The sequence below is a fragment of the Nuphar pumila genome, chromosome 12 (assembly GCF_984573655.1).
Source record: "Nuphar pumila chromosome 12, dmNupPumi1.hap1.1, whole genome shotgun sequence".
NCBI lineage: Eukaryota > Viridiplantae > Streptophyta > Magnoliopsida > Nymphaeales > Nymphaeaceae > Nuphar > Nuphar pumila.
Window position 1 is genome coordinate 37,018,319 of NC_143260.1, and position 16,218 is coordinate 37,034,536.

General features: G+C 35.2%; 1 protein-coding gene across 1 annotated transcript in view; it reads right to left on the minus strand.

The window, feature by feature from the left end:
• Positions 1-4,164, minus strand: part of LOC149820714 (RNA-binding protein BRN1-like) — a 70,802-nt gene extending 66,638 nt beyond the window's left edge. The window contains exon 1 of the mRNA XM_089983672.1: positions 3,951-4,164. Within this exon, the coding sequence (XP_089839798.1) occupies positions 3,951-4,122 (172 nt within the window). The 5' untranslated portion in view covers positions 4,123-4,164. The remainder of the gene's footprint in view (positions 1-3,950) is intronic.
• Between the last annotated feature and the right edge of the window lie 12,054 nt (positions 4,165-16,218).

Below are 16,218 nucleotides of genomic sequence, written 5' to 3' on the forward strand. Positions count from 1 at the left end.
TGTGAAATACATATGGGTAGTTCTTACTTGATTCACATTAAGCATGACTACTAATGGAAGAAAATAAATTAAGCAGAAAAAACTTTTGACATCAACATTTACTGTATGGTGAAGAGAACTTAAATACAATGAGGGTACATTTGGTTGCATCTCATGTGATTTGGAATCACATGAGATTTAGAAAGTGAATCTCATTTGAACAGTACCTCAAAAGCAACCAAACATAAAACTTTTTTAGCACAAAACCCCAAAAGAAAACCTCATAAAAAGTGAGCTGGCTCAGAACCCCAAAAGTGAGATTTAAAAAGTGAATCTCATTTGTGTGAGATTCACTTTCTCATGAGGTCTCATGAGATTTGAAATCTCATGAGATTTTGAAAGTGAATCTCTTTTGAACAGTATTTTCACTTTTCAAAAACACAACCAAACGTACCATAAATGTTTCTTCAGCAACATTTTCTGATTCAAGCAAACCCCAGTTGGGAATGTAAATAGGATATATCCAGTTCAAATGTAGGTATTTGCAAACCCAACTTTATTGGATCTTCCCTAATTGGATTCGAGCTGAGAGTCAGAGCAGAATGTGAAATCACTCCCCTGAATCTGGGTATGACTGTACAACAACAACAACAACAACTACGCCTTCATCCCAAAACAATTGGGGTCTGGGTATGACTGTACGAATATAAAAATAAACCGGCTCGGGCTGGTCGAATACCAGATCAAACCCGTACTGCAGACTTCCCTAACCACCAGTACAAAACCTAGATTCTGAACCACAGCCTAAAAATCCATATTCCAGCAAGTTTCTGGTGACAAAAGTACTAGCATCCGTTAAGAATGATCCACGCAAACTTCCAAATTTCAGCTCATGTAAATGATAGGGACCCCACCAAGTTACATTCAAATTGAGATAAATTCATAAATTATGCATTTATCCTACATGTTTGGATCCATATTTTTATGGGTTTCCAACATTGTTTTGAGTCAAAAATGAACACATGATGCATGTGGAACATCCCTGACCAATTTGGTGTTCCTTGGTACCTAAAACATCAGGTGCCTAGAGACTTAGGATCATGACCTAGAGTTCAAATTCTAGACTAGTCTAGCCTATCCTAACTCTGTGTATGCACATACATATGCATATAGATGTATGTATGCATGTACATATGTGTTTGTACTAATGTTTCTTTTATTAAGAGATTTGTGTGCATCTTGCTAATCTAGTGCACAATAAAGATAGAAACAGAGATAACCCAATGTATTTCATGCTATTATTTTTCAAGGAAATGAGTTGTATTTTACACTATATATAACAATAATAGCTTCGATAGATCAAGCTTGACATACCTGAATCCACCACTAGGTAAAATAGCAATTTTTAGTGTAATCACTTTCTTTGATCTGGACCCTCCATTAAGAACATGGTTTTGGCGCAAATGCACACACACAAACATATATATATGTATGTATAAAATTCAGTTCAAACCGATTACCTTAAGGGTGGAATTGCCAGACATTCTTCTAGCAAATATTATTGCAGGAGGATAAATGGCTAGGCCCCAAGGGAAGGAACAACATAGGGTCATCAACTAAGTCTCCCCCAAACATTGAGTAGGGTTCTTGGGCTCTAACGAACACCTCTCACCTCCATCTCCACAATTAATCTGCTACTGCAGCAAGTAGAATATAGTAGTAGTCACCAAACTGGGAGTTATGTCACCTGGGTATGGGTATGGGTGCGGGTGCGGGTGCGGGTACTGGTATGGGTATGGGTATGGGTATGGGTATGGGTATGGGTATGGAGGGTATGACATGGCAATTCCAAAAAATGTGAGTATGGAGATACGACTATATATATATATATATATATATATATATATATATATATATATATATATATATATATATATATAAGGTGTTCCCGGTGTACCTACTCCCACCTAATAAAAGCTTTAGATTTTCAAATTTCCAAACATTTTTTTGTTAATCAGACACTGTAGATATGATCTATAAACATTATTTAGTAGAAAACAAGTTTTGGATCATGTGATTATAGCATACATGTATGTTTTTAAGACCTTTAAAAATCAATCGCTCACAATGTATCAAAATTTCATGACTTAAAAAATCTTATTTTTGTGTCAAGAAAACATGATCCAAAGCATGATTCCTATCAAATAAACTATGTTGGGTACATCCATAAGGTTTAATTGAGAAGATATAACCTACAACCATGATCTCTAGTATGTGGGAGTAGGTACTCCCAGAGCACCAGAGCATTACTCATATATATATCACATAAATACAAAATAAATTCAAAATAAACTGAATATAATCTAAACATATATGTTATATCTAAAATATAAAGTTATAAACTGAAAATATAATTACAAATTATAAATTGAACACAAATGGCGTGTCCTGGTGTCGACGCGTGTCAACATGGGGACATGCATGTCAACACGGGTATGGAGGGTAAAATGGCATGTCCTGGTACCATAGACTGGGAGGAACTGCGATGTCAATCAAGTATACTCTTACTGCACTTCTATACAACTATCATAGGGGTCAAATGAGATAGCTGGACAAGGACGGTAACATCACACGACTATAAGTGAAAGGTCTGCGGTTCAAGTCCCATGGGGGCTATCCCCAGCTTGCCTGTCAAAAAAGTGACAAGTACCACAGGATTTTCCATAAGATATGGCTGAAGCCATTCAATCAGATTTAAAATGAAATTCAAATTAGTTAATGTTTCTCAGTAAATAACTAGATCTTGTTGGGTCAAGTTGTTTGTGGATCTTATGATCCACGTCCAAGGCTGATAACTGCTTAACTCTTAGTTTGTGTGGGTGCATGTTTGTATAACTGTCCTCAATATGATTCTCACAATAATATAAACAAGGGATTTATCAAGAGAATTTGACAATAAGTGGTTTTCCTCGGAAATCTCAATGCCTTTTGAAAAATATAAGCATGAATGTTCCTTCTAGTGAAATCTGTTCATTGTTGTGAAAAACATTTTAGCAATGTCGTTTTGCTTTTGAAAACAAGAACTCTAAAAGCACAATATAATTGAAATATCATGATATTTGGGGACTACGATATGTGTTTAGCTCTAAGCTTTTGTATTTATCATAGTATTTCCTCTAGATATCTTTTGGCAGAGATTTTTCCCATAGACCAGAAAAACTGTTTACTTGCGTCTTACTTCCTCGTGTAGGTAAGAGAGAACATATTCCGTAAACATTATGGAGTTATGGTCTTAAATAGAAGACATAAGGATTAAAATTTACCTAATGTCAAGTTCAAAATGCTGATGTGTCAAACACTATCTTTATTGACGATGCTCACATGAATGAAGAATCCAAAAAATCCAGAGACCGAAGGAAAATTAAATGCTGGCCCAACAATGAACATCTCGAACCCCAGATTACTTTTATTCGATGAAAAATTATACTTTATTCATTTTCCCTCATCCGTACGTATGAAAAAGGCTAACACAATCACTTCCACAAAACTTGCAGCACTCTATGCTTTTGAAACTCTCTGCCTCAGGGAATAAAGCACGAGAAACAGTCTCAATTCACGTCTCAAACTCAAACAATCCAAATCAAGCCCAAAACTCAAAACCGCCTCTAGAAACAACTCAATGTGATCATTTCACGAAAAATGAAGCATGTTAAGGCTTCATTTGTGCATAAAACCTAAAAAAAAGGATCTCAATTCTCTTATCTACCTTAAAAGATCTAAATCCACAGCTCAAACAGCCTATTTTCAACATAATCTCAACAATTCCATGGATTCCGAAATCCAAGTCTCCGAAAATCGCGATCAAACTATCAGAATCAAGAAAACGATAAACGGAAACAAGGAAAATCGCGCGTTCGGGAGAAGCACCGGATCTGAAACGGAAACAGAGCAGAAAGAGAGAATTCGCTCACCTCGCGAGGCCTTGGTGACCTTGTCCTTGATGATGTTGACCTCGTCGACGAGCGCGACCTCCTTGAACATGGCGAGGAGCTGCGCCTCGGTCATGTTCTTCGGCACCTGCCCGACGAAGAGCTTCACGCTCTCACCGGAGTTCCGGGCAGATCCGCCCTGCCCGTCCGCCATTCCCCTCGCTTCTTCCCCCACCCCCTCCTCCTCCCCCCCCCCCCCCCCTTCCTCTCTACTTCCTTCTTACAGGAAAAGGAGCAATCGAACGACGGAGATCCTTTCGAACCAGCGATCGGATCGTCTTCTTCCTCCACTCGCGGCGATCATGAGAAGACGAGAAGACGTCCTCTCTCTCTCTCTCGCTTTTTTCGTTTTTTTTTTTTCTCTTTTTTATCTGAAGACGAATTCCGAACGACTCCTTACATCTCCCTCCCTCTCTCTATCCGAGGAAAGAAAGAGAGGAGAAAATATACCGCCCGCTAGATTTTGACCAAATGTGCGCTCAGAGGTAGGTGTGGCAAAATCTGACACGACCCACCAACCCGCTTTTTAGCCGGGTTCCGGTTTGGCTTAAACGGCTTTGTGTCTTAAACGGGTTCATCCGCATAACCCATTTATTAAATGGGTCGGGTTTAGGGGTATGCAACCCGCCAACCTGTTTGACTTGTTCAATAAACGGGTTAGGTGGATGAGTCAACCCGTTTACATGAACCCGCAACTCATTTATATTTAAAATGGTTCTTTGGGATGATTAAATTCGCAATTCGTTTATAATCAAAACTGGTAATCGTGTCGACTCGTTTTAAATATATACGACACTTTTAAATATTTAAAACTCGTCAAAGAAATAGCATTAAATGTAAGAGAAAGAAAAAGATGAAAGTTAATCACAGAGGTGACAAGACTTGAGAACAATAGCATTAAATATTCTTATCTAAAAAAAACGTTAATTTTTTTTAGCATCAAATTAAGTTAAAAGTATAACTCTTTTTAATTTTTTCTTACTTAAAACAACTCATTCTTCTTATTTTCTGCTTGCAACATCTTTTAACGGAGAGATATAATCGTGTCGGGTCTACCCGACCTTTTTATTAAACGGGTTAACCGTGTTGGGTCGGGTTACCCGTTTAATAAGGTGCCATTTCATTAGATTCCAAAAATGCCCTCCCAGGCCGTTTGGGCGCACCATTGTCGACAAATAACGAAACCTATCCTTTTCCAGTTTATCTCGCAAGGATTTGGGGGGAAATTATGAAACTATCCTTGAGGGGCGAAAAGGACGTAAATCGGTCAGGGCCTCAGGTTTATCCGATACCATCCCTGAATTAGATTCCCCATTAGTAGGGTTGGGTAATCAGAATCAAATCAGATTAATACTTGGATTTGGATTCAGTTTATCATTGTATTATCAAATTGGATAGGTATCCAAATCCTATTATATGTAATTAGTTAGATTCAGCATCTCTTATCTATGTCGAAAACCTTCTTGTGAATAGATGTTCATGTAAAATGGTTTTGAGTACTAAAGGATTCGAGTAAACCTTGAGTTCCGATAGGGTTTGGTTTCAGTTCAAGTAAACTCGGTTCAATCCTGGTTTACCTGACCTAATCACACCCTTAGACAGGAAGCAGATCAGGTCATGCTGAAAATGAGCGTTTTTTCTCATGCGGACATCGTAGCCGTCTGTTTGCATTTTGGATGAATGCCACGTGGTTTTGTTGACTTTTGATCTTTTTAAAATGCAAATTGGATGGCCACGATGTCAGCATGAGCAAAAACGCTCATTTTCAGCATGACCTGATCTGCTTCTTCTTAGAGCGCGTTTGCATTGCATTTCAGGACAATCGCAACGTGAGCCACACTTATGACGTTCATCCTGGACTTGCCAGTACTCTTGGAGGACATGCACCCCTGTATCAAACATGGAACAGAGCTTGGGCAGGGACCTGTTGGTCCCCGGACAAGCGTGTCCCGCTTATCAAACACACTCTTAGGTTCTAGTCAGTTTTTATTAATTGGATTTATTACAATTTATGTGAAGGTAGGTGCAGAATGATTCCTCATTGCTTGATGCGATTGATTCATGCATACTTATAATCAAGGAAGCTGGAATGACCTGTTGGCCATGTATAGTTCTAATCATGTATAGTTCAATTTAACAAAACTTGATTGTTATACATTAATTATTAATTTGATTGATTGACCACCAAAGGAACCATTGATTATTACAATGTGTATCTTATAAGTTATTGACTGTGAATGAACCTTGTAATAAATACACTGATTGAGAGAGCGTAGATCTAGCTTTTTAGTAATTATATAGATGGAAAAGTGGACCGCTATAAAGTATCACGGTGTTGGCTTGCTGCATTGTAACTCTCTCTCTCTCTCTCTCTCTCTCTCTCTCTCTATATATATATATATATATATATATATATATATATATAGAGAGAGAGAGAGAGAGAGAGAGAGAGAGTAGGGAGTAGCTGCCTACTTCTATCCTTACCTACCATTATAGTTTTGAAGTTTTTTTTTCATGTTTTTTTTTAAATTTGGCTAAAAGATGTTCTCTACATACTCGAATTTGTAAGGATGGATTCTTAGATGAACCCGGGTCAGGTGCCATGGCACGCTTTGAGTGTGCCTCTGCACTTGGCTGCCCTCCATCTGCTTTTGGGTCTTGCAACTGACAGACTGTCAGCATGGAGGGCATAAGGTGCAGCGGCACACTTCAAAGTGTGCCATGTGATGGCATCAGATCCTGGCTCCTTTTAGATATAAGGTTTGAAAATTGATAGTCTAGAAAAACATGATCCAAATATTATTTTCTAGTAAATCGACCATGTCTAACACATCTGTAGGGTCAGATTTGCAAAAAATACTGTGAAATCCCCTGTTTACTCACGGTACTCCTAACTTGGTAGGCACCTATTCCCCACTATATATAGAGAGAGATAGATAGATAGATATTTTTATTACCAAAAAAAAACTATTGAACTAAAAATCATATGTACAAACTATGTCAACTCATTGTGACTAGATGTGTTTGCTAAAGATAGGATCATGGATCATGTTTTTCTTATTAAAAACATGTTTTTTTCAGTCATAAAATTATTGTATATTATATTATAGGCTGTCAATTGTTGAGCCTTTTAATAACCTGCTTGCGTATCACCATCACATGATTCAAAACTCATTTGCCACTAAAAAGACCATGTAGATCACATTTATACAGCCTAATCTATAAAAAAAATCAAAAAATTATATTAAAAGAATGATTTCTCCTAAATAGTTTTTTATCTTCATCAATATTATATTTATTATTTAGTAGGATGCATGTGTAAACGACTTAGGTACAATCGGCCACTTTTCAAGTTCTTTTTCTAATTTAACCATACATACATTATGTAATAGGAATAAAATCTTAAATCACACAATTATGAGTGCTTGAAATTCAACCACCTAAAAAATTTGTAAATGTTCAAGCTTTAAGAGTTAAATTGATTTATAGTAAAAAAACATGATCCAACAATTGATTTGTAGTAAATGGACTATGTGAACATGTGTACAAGGTTGGATTTGCCAAAAAAACTGTCAAAATGAGCTCACCCATATGTTATTGCTTAATTATGTTGGTAAAATGTTGGGGCCAAACTTATGATATGTCAAGCCTCCCAATTGTTAATGATGAACATGTTGTAAATAATTAATCCCTCAACTTGATATATAAAAAAAAGTAAGAACATGATGATGTTTGAGGTTCAATATTACTCTCTAGATAATAAAAGCTTGTAAATGCAAGATATGGTGAACATGTTCATTATGTCCAAGGATTAGTGGCGGATCTAAGAATCCAAACTAGGGCGGGCACAAATACACGGTGAAAAGCGGAAAAAAGAACAAATAACCTAAAATCTAATTAAATATTCATACTATAAAAAATTAAATCCTAACAAACATCATTTATATATAATAAAAAAACTAAACTCCTAAAATTGTGAGTTTATAATTAAAATCAAGCATATGGAATCAAGTTCATTGTTGATTTATAATAAAAATTATATAAATACCTAAACGAAAATTAAAAAAAAAAACTTAAAACCTAACAAAATATTCATGGTTCATACTATTTATAAAATAAAAACTAAATCAAAAACCTAAATCCTAAATAAACATCATTCACATATATATGATCACTGAAAAGAAAAACTAAAATTCTAAGTTTATAATCATGTTTAATATTGATTAAAAAAATAATACTAAATTACCTAATTAAATATTCACCTCATTTAAAAAACCAAAATCAAACACTTAAATAGTAATTGAAAGAAGGCATAAAAAACTAAAACCTAATTAAATATTCATACTATTAAGAAGAGTTAAATATAAAACCTAAATCCTAACAAACATCATTTATATATATAATGATTAAGAAAACTTAAAATTTTAAGTTTGTAACTAAAATCAAGCATTTGGAATCAAGTTTAATGATGATTGACATGAAAAAACACAAAAATACCTAGATGATAAGTGAAAGAAAAAAGCATAAAAAAACTTGAAACCTAATGAAACATTCATGGTTCATGTTATTTAAAAAATAAAAACTAAATCGAAAGCCTGAATCTTAAACAAACATCATTGATATGTATAAACTAATTGAAAAGAACCCTAAAATATCAAGCATGGAATCAAGTTTAATGTTGATTGAAATAAAAAAAAACACAAACATACCTAAATGCTAATTTGAAAAAAACCCTAAAACCTAATGAAATATTCATGGTCCATGCTATTTAAAAAATTAAAACTAAATAAAAAACCTAAATTCTAAACAAACATCATTTACATTTATATATGTGTGTGTGTGTGTGTGTATGTGTATGTTATAAACTAATTGAAAAGAACCCTAAAATATCAAGCATGGAATCAAGTTTAATGTTGATTGAAATAAAAAAAAAACACAAACATACCTAAATGCTAATTTGAAAAAAACCCTAAAACCTAATGAAATATTCATGGTCCATGCTATTTAAAAAATTAAAATTAAATCAAAAATCTAAATTCTAAACAAACATCATATATATATATATATGCTAACGGGAACCTAGATTTTTTTTGTTTCTAACTAAAAACAAGTATATGGAATCATCAATCATATTTAATGTTGATTGAAAATAAAAACACAGAAACTAATGTTGTATTCTTCTCATTTGAAAAAACAAAATAAAAATCCTAATTGATAATTTAAAAAACCCAAAAAACTCTAAAGTCCTAAAGCCTAAAAAAACACAAGAAAAAAATGAAGATGGAATGTCCACCACCCCGTATCTGATAGAGAGTCTACCAGACATTGGACTTTGACTGCATAAGAGAGAGAGAGAGAGAGAGTTGTGTGGAGAGAGGGGGGGGGGGGACTTCATGACCCTTGGTGGTACTCACCATGACCCGATACCCCTTAAGGGTTTTTTCAGGTCAAGCTGGACACGTGCCCACCCTGGCCCCCATGTGGCTTCGTTATTGCCAAGGATTAGATGTAAAATCTGTAATTTTTTAATAAACTTTCGAATAAAAATAAGAGGTATTTTTTACATAATTTTATTATATTAATCTGGAATGTGAAACAAAGGAATTTTGCACTGTCAATTATATTTATGATGCATATATTCTTAGGAATATACACTCAAAACATTAATGAAATCATATCATACTAATTTGGCAAAATAAGAGAATCTTGCAGAGACAATCTGTTTTATCTCGTCAAGACGAAGAGAATGACATGTTTTTTTTTGCAAAAAATATCGAGGAAAGCCAAAAATACGTAGGCTTGTAAAAAAATATCGTGTGGGCTCCACATAAATATCTCATAAAAATATTCAAATGTGCCCCACAAAGGATATATCCATGAGAGAAATCGGAAAAAAAGGGCATGCTTATCCCCTAAGTGGGGCCCATATCCAAAGCTTATAAATAAGACCCCCACCCCCTTCTCTCTCTTTTCTCTATCCTCTCTCCCTTCTCTCTAGGTAAGCTTACTTGACTGGAATCAAGCCCACTTGAGGTGAGCTTGGACCTGCCTGACTTAGACTGAGCTCACTTGGGTCAAGCCTATTTGACCTACCAAGTTAGCTTTTTTCTCTTTTTTTATTTTTTGGTTTTAACCTGGGTCAAACCCACTTAACCTAGACCAAGCCCACTTGGGGTAAGCCCGAACCTACTTGACCTAGACCGACCTCACTTGAGTCAAGACTACTTGACCTTGATAGATTGACTTTCTCTATCTTTTTTCCTAGATCCAACCTATTTGACCTAGACTAAGCCCACTTGAGGCACACTTGAACCCAATTAGACCTAAGTTAGGTCTGATATGTTTTTTGCCTATATATTTATATTTCTTTGCACCAACGAGTTCTAGATGACACACTCTTGTTTATGATTGTACCAGATGCAAGGACGTGTCAGCCATGACCTAAGAGCACTTCTACATTTGCACTATGCCACATCTACCAAATTCTTTATAGGTTTGCACGTTGATTTCTATTTCAAGTTATATTTGCAGGAATAACTGTCATGTATGGTAGAATTTTCATTACCGTACACATTTCTAAAATAATATCGGATCCTAGTCCTTGGTTCACGCCCTCTAGGCCACTGCAAACTTGCTTCGATGTTCACGCGCATGTCCTTGCGACTACTTCTCGATATTTATGGTAAATTATATGTCATAGGGTCTTAGTCCCTGGTTTACACCTTCTAAGTTACTGCAAGCTTGCTTTGGTGTTCACACGTGTATCCTTCCAACTACTTCTCTATTTACTATATATATATATGTTCTTTTACATACTTTACTTAGCCTGATGTGTGGTTTCATTCACCAAGTTCTGCTTTACGTACTTTATTTAGCCTGATGCGTGTTTTCATTCACTAAGCTTTGCTTTACACATTTTACTTTATTGTCGTGCTATTATGTGCACAGGCACTTACTTTACGCTATTTACTTTTTCATCATATTGTTATATGTATAGGCTCCTACTTTTAATAAATATAATTGTGTTGTAATAAGCATACAAATGATGATGAATCCTCATTACTTAAAGTGATTCAAAAGCCTTGCCGCATTCAAAACGTTGTTTGGCGAAGAAACCTCTATTGAAAAGGTTTTGGATTTGCACAAAATTGCATCCTAGGTTTATGATAAATTATGAGAGATGCAACGTATGCACAATGGTGCATATCTATCCAAAAATGAAAATAGTGATTTTTTCGTTAAATAGAAAAGATGTTGAAATTTTTTACAAGGTGCTCTCCAAAGCTAAAAAGGAACGTAGCATTTTTCCCGTTAAACATGGAAGATGCTGTTAAATTTTTTGACAAAATACTCATATAAGTTGGTATGAATGACAATATGATTTCCTCATTGTTGGAACCATGCAAGGATGACTCATTCTATTTTGTCTTTAAGAGCATCGTACTCGTAAGGGCCACTCGTTAGAGTAGCTATTGCAACTTGTTAGGTCAATGCTCATTGCGGCTAAATATGCTTGAATAGTCAATCAAAAGTGATCATTGATTATGTATGTCTCTGTAAACTATTATACAAGAATAATACTCATAAGTGTCGTTGTGCTAGAGTTGTTTATTCACCCGCAAAGGGGTGAAGCTATTGTGAAGGTTGTAGACACCAAGAGAAATATTTGCATGCATATAAACAAACATAACGACAGTCTCTGTCCACACAAAAACTGACCCGTGCTTCAAAAAACTAGTTGAGGTTGAGTTCATATTTTTCTTTTTGTTGCCTATGTGACACTCGACGTTCTAATAATAAAGATTATATCGTTGAACTCCTTCAATACTTACGCTTATCATGAAAGATGATGATGGTACCACCTCGAGTGACATACTTTATCTTATGAACCAAAGAGTTCAGACGATTTTCTAGTCACTCGAAGGTTAGGAGGTCGGGTTATCCCTCTGTCAACAAAAATATGTTGTTTCACTACGAATAGAGTCACTCAGACTTCTGAGGATAAAAAAATACATAGCATAATAAACACTCAGACAACTTCGTTTGACATTGAAGTTAAATGTCACTGTGTCCTAGAAGGAAAACTTGTAATTATCGAAATAATGCATTAGTTATAGGTATATTGACGAATGAATGAATGAATGTACGTTAGTGTTACTCATGCATCACTTTATGTAAGGTAATGATCTTGGTACATCGTTGGACTGATCGAGCGAATGACACAAATTGTATCTGCATGGCTAAGCTAGGCTTGAGGAGCTCTTGTTTCGGTTTATGAGATACCTATACGCTAAGTCATGGAGACTTGAGGTATGATGTTTTCAATTGCAACCTTGAAGTGACTTTTATATCTTTAAACACATTATATTTGTTAGAATTGAAATATTTTTCTACTAAACCAGGAATGATTCTGACCCCATTTTATGAAGGATATAGGTATTGAACTTGCGGTGTGATATGCAGAGCAAGGCAACATCAAGATCCAAGGTTTCTCTAAAATTTGTTAGACATTTTGTTTACAAACCCAATATCTAGTATTGTTTTACTAAGTAATATTGTTTATAATAAATAGCTCATTTTTATTTGCATAAATAAAATATTTTGGTGGACAATGAGTGATTGGTCACATACTTATGACCTGTCCGACATCTTTTAAAATTGATGACTAACTATCGTTTATTTTCGCTGCTAAAGTATTTTCTATATTTTTCTACAAAGAAAAAAAAATCTATGAAATTTTGACAAAGTGTTGTTTTAGAAATTAGGGTCATTACATCAATTGATGATCTTTGTTGCCTATCAAAGTGGTTACATTCCATACTACGATGCTCAAAACATAGCTTGAATGGTAAATGAGTTATCGTGAATAACATGAAAAAGAACTCATAAAGGGCTCTTATCATATGATAAAAACCACTTGTGAATGAAATGTAGTGAATAAGAGGATCGCTCTTAAACAGGGCAAGAAGGAATACCTTAGTGCAGCTACAAACTAATCAATGAGAAAAATAATGAAGAATAATACAAAAATAGATAAAAATAACTAAAATCATAATCAACATCTTATCATCTTTTTTACAATGAGTATATATAGTAAACAAAAGAAAAACCCTCAAAATCTTAATCCTAATGCAAATATGAGATAGATCTGATGTCAAATAAGATGCAAAGCATAATCTTAAACTAAGATCCAAGACAGATAATTGTGAAAAAAACTAAATAATAAAAAATAATCCAAATGAACCCTAAAGACCCCGCTTGTCTGGTAGGAGCAGCTGCACGTCACCTTGTGTTGGGACGTTGTAGGTTCAAAACCCAATGGTACAGTTGTATAACTGGTAGTGGTCTGCCAAACCCCAGCTTGCCTTTCAAAAAAGAAGAAGTGTATTCTATTGGGCAAGAGAGACTTGAGATTTTATGATAATAAACTCAGTGAGAGAAGCAGTTTTTCTCTGGCTTTCTGAAAAAAATAAATTTGAAAATTTAGCTTATCTTGTGAGTAGTAAAACTGTAAAACTAAGCATCCCCAATGTGAAATAGAGCAGAAGATACAATGGAAACAGGGCTGGATTTGCACATTTTTGATGTGCTGCTGCACCTGAGCACCCTTCATCTTTTCCATATAGCGTGTCAGCTGTGGGGCCCAACATCAGATAGCGGGTGTTCAAGTGCAGCAGCACATTTGAAACGTGCAATGTGATTGCACCTGATTTTTTCCCTAATGGACTCCCTGTCACTCTGCGGCACTTAACAAGGAGGAGTGGCAACCTTGAAATTTTTTAGAACTATTTGGACTGGAACAACGCTGACGTTTGTGCTATTCCTTGACAAGGATAATTTGGTAATTAAACGCGCCCATGGGATACCGACGCCAACGGGCTTGGAGGGCATTTCGGGAACTGACGGACAAGAACGACATCGTCGTTCGTTGGGATATGTAAGTCTTTCTCGAAAAGGACGAGGATCTTTCCATCATTACATCCACGTAAGGCGTTATCCACAGTGGGGCCCACCGTCCAGACTGTCTCCTGCCAACTACCCTTTACTAATTCCAGCGATCGCGCCTGACGTCATCCTCGCACGTGCGACGGAAACCCAGGGTCATCCCAAGTGCTTAAGGGTTAGTGTGTGGTTCGGATCCAGATACGGATCCTGACCTGGATCTTCCTAAATTGCCATTTTCAAATATTATTAGCCAAAAGGTCTATTATTCATTCTATTATGAATTATAAAAAAAAAATCAATTTACAGAATACCGGTTAACCGACAGTATTTAGATGAAATTCCTATTTTTGTTCTCTAGAATTTTGGCCTGTAGATCTAAGCTATGATCCCATTATAGGAATATAAAATAATAAAACAAAAAAAGGTGTCTGGTTTTCAATAATTTGAAGATTGGAAACAGACCTGCCCTCTAACACTCCTCAAAAAAGGGTTTTCCCTGTCTTTGTCAGGTTGACTTATTCCCGATCCTACCATATCCTAATCCAGATCCAAATCAGATCCGATGAGGCAACGTGGGAATCTAAAAAATACGTGATAATATTAGATTGAAAAATAGAAGAAAAACAAACTATTTAAAGTAAAAAACACAACCTTATTGGATTTTGATTTGGATCAATGTCAAATATGACTTAAAATAATAATTCAAATCCAACCCAAATCCGAAAATAATCTGATTGAACGGATCTGAGTCTGATCCTAATGCACTTTTGGATTTTACTTAAAGGATCCAAATCTAAAAACAGCATGTCTGCAAAAGATAACATAAGCATGCTAAACAAAAGGCTTTGATTTCTTTCAGCATTTCAAGTTGGATCTATAGAATTGATCAGAATCAAAATCAGACCTGATTGCATTTTTTACATGTAAATAGCCTTTTTTTTATTCTATTTTTCCCGATCCATTATCACCACATGCATTTTGAATTTGGATTCAACTTTACCTTATCATATCCAATTCAGATTTACTATTCATATTTCATATTAGGATTCAGAACTAGCAAGACCCTTCTTGAATTGCCCCCCCTTCAGAGTTTTACAATGCCTCTGAGCCAGCATGACCAGGTTTTCCAAAAAAAAAATTTACCCTGAGTTTGCACCGATATAAATCAGGCAGTTAAATGTAATAACCCAATAGTTGGGAAGTCTTTCTTTTTTTAGCTCATAAGTTAACAAGTTATGCAGCCTTTTGTAAATTACTCCAACTTGTTAATATATATATATATTTATTTATAACCCGAAGAAACCACACCCGGCACGAAGACCTGATCGCGCTGGCTTAGCCTGCCATACATACGGTTGTCGTACCAGCAGCATAAAACTTCGAGGCTAAGACCCCTGCCCCAAGTCCTATGCTATGCATTGGCTTGCGCAGAAGGATGATGCTCATGAGAATCGAACCTTGACTGCTTGTGCAGCAGTCAAGGCCCCACCCCCACTAAGTCAACCCTCATTGGGGCTCCAACTTGCTAATATGAACAAAGAAGGAGTTGGATAACATAAATATCATGCCAACCAAGCAAAACTGGACAAAAAAGATAATAAGAGTATTAGGACGGAAGGTTTGACATGTAGCGTTGGAGTAGGTGCATAGTGTCAAAAGTTACAAACGGCAAAATATCTGCAACCAAAAAACCCGCGAGAAATAGTTTTTGTTGTTGTTGAAAATCTCATATTTTTTGGCAAAATCTAGGCAATAAAAAATAATTTTAAAATATACAAAATGAATTTTATAAGAAAGCATAAATAAAAATATTTAAAAATAAAAACCACACAGTTTTTCATGATAAATAACCGATAAAAACATAAATACTGCATTTAAAACTTGTTATGTTTTTGACAAAAAAACTCTTGAGAAATTGCCATTTTTAACTTTCACACGATATTTTCCTGAGATTTTCATAAACCTCACGAGATTTGTCACTATGGGTAGGTGTTAACTTGACAGTGTCACCGTCAACATGGCACCATAGTGACAAAAGTTAAAAACGACAATATATCGGCAGTCAATAACTGAGGAGATTTTGAATTTTTTCATAAATCTTGCATTTTTTGGCAAATTATCGTGAATAAAAAATAAAAATAAAAATAAAATTTTTTATATAAAAAATAGAAATAAAAATCTCGGGGGTTTTCATGATAAATATCTGTTAAAAATGTAAATCTTGCAATATTTGTCGTGCTTTGAAAATCTCGCAAGAAATTACCATTTTAAACTTTCAAGCAAAAATCTTGCTATATTTGTCACA